Source organism: Giraffa tippelskirchi, chromosome 13 (genome assembly GCF_054371585.1).
Source record: "Giraffa tippelskirchi isolate mGirTip1 chromosome 13, T2T-mGirTip1v1.2.pri, whole genome shotgun sequence".
Lineage (NCBI taxonomy): Eukaryota > Metazoa > Chordata > Mammalia > Artiodactyla > Giraffidae > Giraffa > Giraffa tippelskirchi.
The window spans coordinates 20,054,007-20,061,452 of record NC_137287.1 but is presented as its reverse complement, the minus strand read 5'-3'; the positions used below and the strand labels follow the sequence as shown (position 1 = coordinate 20,061,452).

The following is a 7,446-nucleotide window of genomic DNA, read 5'->3' as shown; positions in this document are numbered from 1 at the left end:
AGGCGGGGGCGGGGCAACAGGCGGGGAGCTGTCCCTTCAGCACCGCGGACCTTTGCCCTCCGATGAAACCTCTCGGCCCCCGCCCCAGGACTGTCTTTTCTCCAGTTTGAGCGGGGGTGTCGGGAGCAGGCGGTGAGCTTTCCTGGGAGGCTGGGGAAGCAATGAACACTCTTCTCAGCGACTCGCCTCCCAGCAGTGCTATTTTTTGCCATCCGCCCTCACCCCCAGCACACGCGCTCGCACACACACGCACGCACGCACACACACACACACACACACACATAGTCCTCTCTGGATTTCTTTGCCTTGAGTCTCCCGGGGCTGTGAGGAGCCAGGCGCATCTCAGACCGAGCTGGCAGCTCCAGGCTCCAGAGCCATGCCCTGCACGGACCCTCATCCTTACCAAGCTCCCGAGGAATGAAAGGGAACCAGGGACCCTCAGAAGGCAGCAGTGATGTGGACCAACCCCCTGGAGCCTGCACCCTTCCGAGGGCCATAGGCGACCCAGGGAACTGGAGAGAGCTCCAGACAGGAAGACCCAGCTTTCCCAAAGTCCCTGTGGATGCCGACAAAAGGAGACCTGAATTTTTGGAAGAGCCTGTCCTAGGTTACCCAGCTACAGAGTGATTTTTCCCCTCTGGCATTGAATCTCCCTCTCCAACCCCCAGCCGTCCAGAGTACCATGAAGAATTATGAGGATGTGTGACAGAGGAGTCCAGATGTTGATCACTACTGTGGGAGCCTTTGCAGCTTTTAGTTTAATGACCATTGCAGTGGGCACGGACTACTGGTTATATTCCAGAGGTGTGTGCAGGACTAAATCTACAAGTGATAATGAAACCAGCAGGAAGAATGAAGAAGTAATGACCCATTCCGGGCTGTGGAGGACCTGCTGCCTAGAAGGTATTTACTAATTCCTCTCAACGGCCCCAAACAGTCCAGTTTCTGATTTTTTGCTATTCCAGTGTGTCGTTGGGGAGACGGAGGCAGGGATGGGGAAAGAGGATAGTTCGAATTATTGCCGAGAATTTGCAGATGTCCAGACTGTTCCAAGCAAGACTAATGCAGTGTGGGATGAAAGGGTTGGATCTTGTTGGTTGTTTTTGGTATGAGCTTCATGAGATGAGATTTTGTGGATCTCCGGGCAGCTTCTGCAGTTGAGAAAGTCTTCAAATCTAAGATTCCCCAGGCATATTGTGAACTACTTTGCTTTGATCTCTGGCTTGAGATGGGGTCTCTGGCTCTGCTTAAATTGCATTTCAGTGGGGAAGAGGTGACAAGAGAGGAAGAGAAGGAAGGGAAAGCAGTAGGGGGAGAGAGAGAGATTGATTATGACCTAGTCTGGCATACTCTGAGCTATTTCCTGATTTCTCAACATAGTCTTATCAGTTTCTTCTGAGTTTGGTCTAACTAGATATTTGCATGAACTTCCATTGCCAATCAGTTCCAGACTAACCTATATGAACCTCTACACACACACACATTTTATGAAAACATTAATACATATTTCTCCATTTGGGATCAAAACAAAACTGAAGTCTTGTTATTTAGTGTCCACCTGTCTTCTTTCCTAAAGCATTTGCAAAGCCAACATATATATATTTCTATGACATTTGCATAAGACTGATTCTCAAGAATCACAGCATATCATTTCTCATTCAAAAAATTGAGGATTCATTCTAAATTACAATGAAGAGGACAAACCAATTTTAGAATGTCAAGCCTGTCTCATTATAAACTTGCCTTCAGAACACCAGAAGTCACTCTCAGCATCATTGGGCAATGCCTGGATGTCAGTAGGAGTATATCGAAAAATAGAGAAGGAAATCAAAGCTCTTTAGAGACTGTGTGCCTGAGGGAAGGAACTGGTTAGAGGGGCAGAAGGGACTTTTCTCAGGCTTCTGAGGAATCTGTGAAGCTTGTCATAGTGATGAGCAAGGAAATCTGTGTTTCCTATGTGCTTTCCTCCCCTGCCTGCCATTGGTTCTCCATGCCTGCATTCCCACTGGCTGGCATTTGTCAGGGCTTCTTGAGAAGTTGCATTTACGTAAATTGCTTAGGAAATCATGCTATGACATCACTTGCTAGTGTAACATTGCATCATTCCCTGGCCTTCCTCCCATGATCTGACACTCTGAACAACTGCTCTCCTGACTATAGCACTACGAGAGTTGATTCTGTTTCCACGGCAAATTTGCAACTGGTGGGAAGCCCAGATAGGAAAGGATGACTTTAAATGCAACAGGATTACTGCACTTGCTGTCTGAAGACCTTGGTAATGCTGCAAACTATCTATGTGACCTTGGCTAAGACATTTACCTATCCAACCCTGAGCATATTAATCTGGTAGATGATTAATTAAGGATAGGTGTTCATGAATTAGCATTACCCAAAGGCCTTATTATATCCAGTGTACTGATGGAAAATTCTTTCCTAAACATTGACAAAAATCTGATATCTGTGATTATTTGTGGTCAGATATGGTGAAGTCATTTACCTTAGGGAAATGCCATAATTCTCTTTCCTAACAATAAGGAATTGAGTCATCTTTATAAAGCTGTAATTTGGTGGATGTTTTGGTGCCTATGTGATTCTAAGGATGACATAAAAAAATCTGAGGTGGCTCCCAAGCTAAAAATGGCATATAGGTAGACCATGTTTCATTTATTTCCAAATTTTCTGCCTCTTTGATGTAAATCTGGGAATACACAATTAAACGACAATTTTGGCTTCCCTCATTAGGTCCCAAAATTCCTGAATCCTTGCTCAGAATTTCTCAACTGATGATTTCTCTTTTCTCCAACATCATGTCCTACACCCACAGTTTGTACAAGGAATTGGAACCCCACCCAGGCATTCTGTGGGCTTAGTGGGAGAAGTGAGGATTTGAATTAAGAAGAAATTGGATTGTTCTAAGATATGTTCTTGGTCAGGTGGATTCTTCTGAGAAAATTTTCTTGCAGTCTCCTTGCAATGTTACCCAGGTATTTTATTTTTTACATTTTTGAAGTATTAATACAGTGAGCTACACAAACTTTAATGAATCACAATGAAATTTTAGCTATGTGTTCACCCATATAATCAACACTGAAATAGGCCTGGCTGAAATCTGAAGCTAAGATTTTCCTTCATGAAATGAATATATCAAGTGTTCAAGGAATTTGCAGGAGCATCTGCTTTCTGCATGGGAAGACATATGCAGTAGAGAGCATCCATCTTCTGCTGGAATGAAGGTGTACAGCCATCTCCTGCTCCATATCGCCTGTCTTCCAAAGCCTCAGCATCCTCCTTTTTCTGGCCCTTTAAGTGTCAAAGGATAACTGGTTGGGAGAGGGCATCCATACTTTTTTAAGAGTCATGAGAGAATGTGGCTATTTCGTACAAGAAGGAGAGAACTCTCCAGAGGGACATGACAGCTGTCTGCAAATATCTGAAGGGCTGTCATATGGAAAAGAGACTCAAAATGTTCTATGTGGCCTCAAGAGGATAGAAGTAGGAGCTGGAGGAAAACAGGCTTTACCTCAGTATAAGTAACTCTCCAGTATGGCATAAGAAGCTTTCAGAGGTTATGAGTTGTCTACCACCAAAAATAGTCAAGTATAATAAAACTACATTAATTGTTTCCAGATTTAACTAGTCATCAGAATCACATGAGGAGTTTTAAAAAGTAGATAATAAGGCCCCCACAACTAGGTTCTTGGCCTCCATGGGTCTGCGGTAGGTCACTTGGAATCTTAATTTTTTAAAAGTCTTCCAAGCAATATATGATATTAATGCCAAACCACATTGAGTATTTACAATGGGTCTGGGAATAACCATGTGTGTTAGGAAGGATCATATCTCTCAAGTGAGAGAAGAGATGTTTCCAGTTTTCCTTTCTGTAACTCAGCAGAACGTCATATATATTTAGCACTTATTATGTGCTAGGATTGTGCTAAGAACCTTGAAAAATTAACTCTTTCATCTTCAAAGTCTGTCAGTGTTGTGGTTATAAATATTAGCCTCATTTTACAGATGAGAAAACTGAGGCCAGGAGAAGTTATAGAACTTGCCCAAGGTCTCGTACCTAAACTCAGCAGACACTACTTCACGTAAGCCATGTTGCCCCACCTAGCACTTGCTAGAGAACTTTAGTTCATGCTCCAGAGTATAGGTTGCTACTGGTACAAATATTAGCTTGTGAGAGTGCCCAAACACATGGGTTTTTCCATTCAGAAGCCCCAGATCCCACCATGCCTGTGCAGCGTCTGCAGGGTCGTAGGAGCCACCAGACAGGCAAAAATTCAGAGGCAGTAAAGGACACTGTTTGAATGAAAAACCAATCGACCTATGTAGAGACACCCACACTGAGAAGCCAGAACAAATGCCTGACTCATTAGCTGGAAAGCACGCTAGGCATTCACAAGGCAGTGCCCCAACCTGCTGTGTGCTTTCAATGGTGGCATGTGAATTTGAATGAGAACATGTTCAATATGTGATTCTCTCATTAAGAAACCTCTTGAAGCTGTAGATATAATCAAAGGGATGTGTTTAGATAACAGAAAGACCACTGGCCTAGTAGGAAGGATGCTGCCGGGTGCTAATCACATTCCTATCTCTAGCAATTGTGTATGTTAGCACACACAGCAGTTGTATATGTGAATTGTGTATGTTATTTCCTCCTTTGGACCTTAGTTTACCCAGTTCTAAAGAGAGAGTTTCAGGAAAGATTAGGAAGAAACAAATCCAAACATCCCCGTGGACTAGGCAAGTAATGTAAAGTGTGAAGCAAGTATTTCACAGTCCTCTTAGCTCAGTCATATTGTTGTGAGAAGAGGAGTAGCAGTGCATATGAGATGTCCATGGGATTCTCCAGGCAAGAATACTGGAGTAGGTTGCCATTTCCTTCTCCAGGGGATCTTCCCGACCCAGGGATCGAACCCGTGTCTCTTATGTCTCCTGCATTGGGAGTCAGGGTCTTTACCACTAGCACCACATGGGAAGCCCATGAGAAGATATACAGCAACTGAAACTTGGTTTCAGTGTGGGGCCAACAGAGAGTGGTGGGGACTGTGGCAAACTAGAAACAATTGTTATGTGGCTTGAGTTGATTTTTACTCTGGGGAAATGAATACCAAACTTGGCCCAATATTCCAAATTTTAAAAAGCCGAATGTTGAATCTTCTGACTTTTAAAATGTGGGCAACTGGCTTAACTTTTTAAATACACAGTGCCAGCCAAACCAAACTCACTTTATGGCTGAATTTGACCTATGGGCTGCCTTTTGAGCCTTGAAGCTGATCTAAAATGCCCTTTAAATCCTAATTTCTGATATTTTCCTTAATGAAGTTGTCCTTCAGTAAGTGAATTATCACTTTTTCAGCTCGTTAAAAAGTTGCTACTAAGAAAAAAACCCTCTGCGGACTTTAGGGTAGGGAACTTAAAATTACGAAAGAGTTTCAAGAAACTGATGTTTCTGCTACAGATGGGCCTGGATGATACCAAACATCTGGCTGAAAAACTGGGAAAAAAATTAGCCAGTCATTAGAAGTTCCCCCATATTTCCAAATCTCCAGATGGTTGACTTTTTCAGCCAGATGGGGTTCCAGCTTTATTTATGTGTTCAGTAGCCTTTGGGGAAGCTTCAAAGACGTGGTTGAGGACAAGGATGGGAGAAAGACATGAATATTTCCTATGTACCAAGCCCATTCTAGGTGCTTTAACCTATATTAATTTACAGTTTTCACATATCCTATCTGCCCCCCAGTAGAATATAAACTCCATAAGGATGGAGATTCTTGTCTACTGGAGGCACTACTACATCCGCAGAGCTTAGAAACAGTATCAAGTAGTCACTTCTGCTCCTCTGTCCTAGATTAATGCTGAACCTTCCCTTAAATGTGGGTGCAGAATGCATCAGAACTCTCTTTCCTACTCCTGACCTTCCTTGTTCCTCTCTCTCCACTTTTCTTCCTTGATCTTAGAATCCAAGAGGCAGATAAAAGAGAGAAATGGGATGGAGTCTTAAGGCAGGATGGGAGAGACTGACCATGACTGTGTTTGGGGGCAGGTTAGGATTTGGGGAAGTGGCAGAGGCCGAGGTGTGAGCATGACTAACATTCAGCCAGATGTTTATATAGCCATCCTAGACGTTAACATGTGGAAATACTTCCTTATCTGTGGATAAATAGTATCTGTTGGTTCCCTTTACTGATGAATTAAATAAAATTTGACATGAGCTCACTGTGTATTTTAAGAGAATTATGTTTTTGACAATTTGAACATTATATTCCAACATGTGAAAGTATCCCCAGTAAAACCAGTCCTCACCAAAGCCCCACCACTAGCCCTTCCTGGAACCTCTCAAACATCCTTTAGACCCACCAAGTTAAAGGTATCATGATCGTGTTCCAGCCCTATGGAAACATCAATTCTAATTGGCTCATCTTATGTCCCACTGGTGGTTAAATATTTTTGAATCTTACTCTTAGCTGTGCCATTCTCGATGGGAAGAATTGCTCTTTTTTCTACCTCAAATCCAGATTTCTACCTTCTGATTTCGGCATTCTACCCATCTTAGAAAGCAGATAGCCCAGGAATACTTTTTGCTTCATCATTTCATCATTTGAGATGTTATCTCTGGATTGAAATAAAGGCAAGTGACCTGCAATCCAAGGTTGGGTGATCAATGTAGGCTGGTAGCGTGGATGATCAGTGTGAGTTACCAGCACATATGGAGGAAATAAACAACAGCAAGAAATCAGGCAAAAAGATGGGTGTGGCCTTTTAATGTTTAATGTCATAGAGCAGTGTCTGACAAGCTTACTTAAGTGGTCATCTAATTCTCTGGAAATGTACCTTTGTTTGACCTAGCTTTTATTATAGATTTAGGTCTAGCTGTATAGTTAGATGTTTACTTGTAGAAAACTTGGGAAGATGAACAGTTATCTTTTCATTCAGTGGAGGTACAAATAGTTTCTGTTCATTAGAGGAGATAACTCCAAATGTTGTGGACAATTTGCGCATGCCCTAGGACATTAATCAGTTTTATATATAACTTAACAATATTATTTCAGTTTTTTTCATCTAAAAAAAATATAACATCTTCCTTTGCGCCAGCTTTGTCATGCAGCTGGTTCCCTTCACTGATGAATTAAATAAAATTTGACATAAGCTCACTGTGTATTTTAGGAGAATTATGTTTTTTAACAATTGAACATTCTACTTCAACATTTGAAAGTATTTCCAATAAAACCAATGTTTCTGAGGTTAAAAAGAAGCCTACAAAACTCCAAGATTGTTTTTTCCCCCTCATTCTATGACCTTACCAAGGGCCCACTTTTCAATATAGAAGCAAATGGGCCTTTAATAATTTATGCAAGATCCCAAAGGATATTAGATAATAGCAGGGGCTTTAGGGTCAGGTAGACCTGGTTTCTTACCTGAATCCTGCCATTTTCTGGCTAT

The 7,446-nt window shown here is 42.2% G+C and overlaps 1 protein-coding gene across 1 annotated transcript in view; it reads left to right on the top strand.

The window, feature by feature from the left end:
- The first annotated feature begins 692 nt into the window (after window positions 1-692).
- The window catches only part of CACNG3 (calcium voltage-gated channel auxiliary subunit gamma 3), a 99,608-nt gene continuing 92,854 nt past the window's right edge, over window positions 693-7,446 (top strand). Inside the window, exon 1 of the mRNA XM_081554485.1 lies at window positions 693-903. Coding sequence (XP_081410611.1) covers window positions 693-903 — 211 coding nt within the window. The remainder of the gene's footprint in view (window positions 904-7,446) is intronic.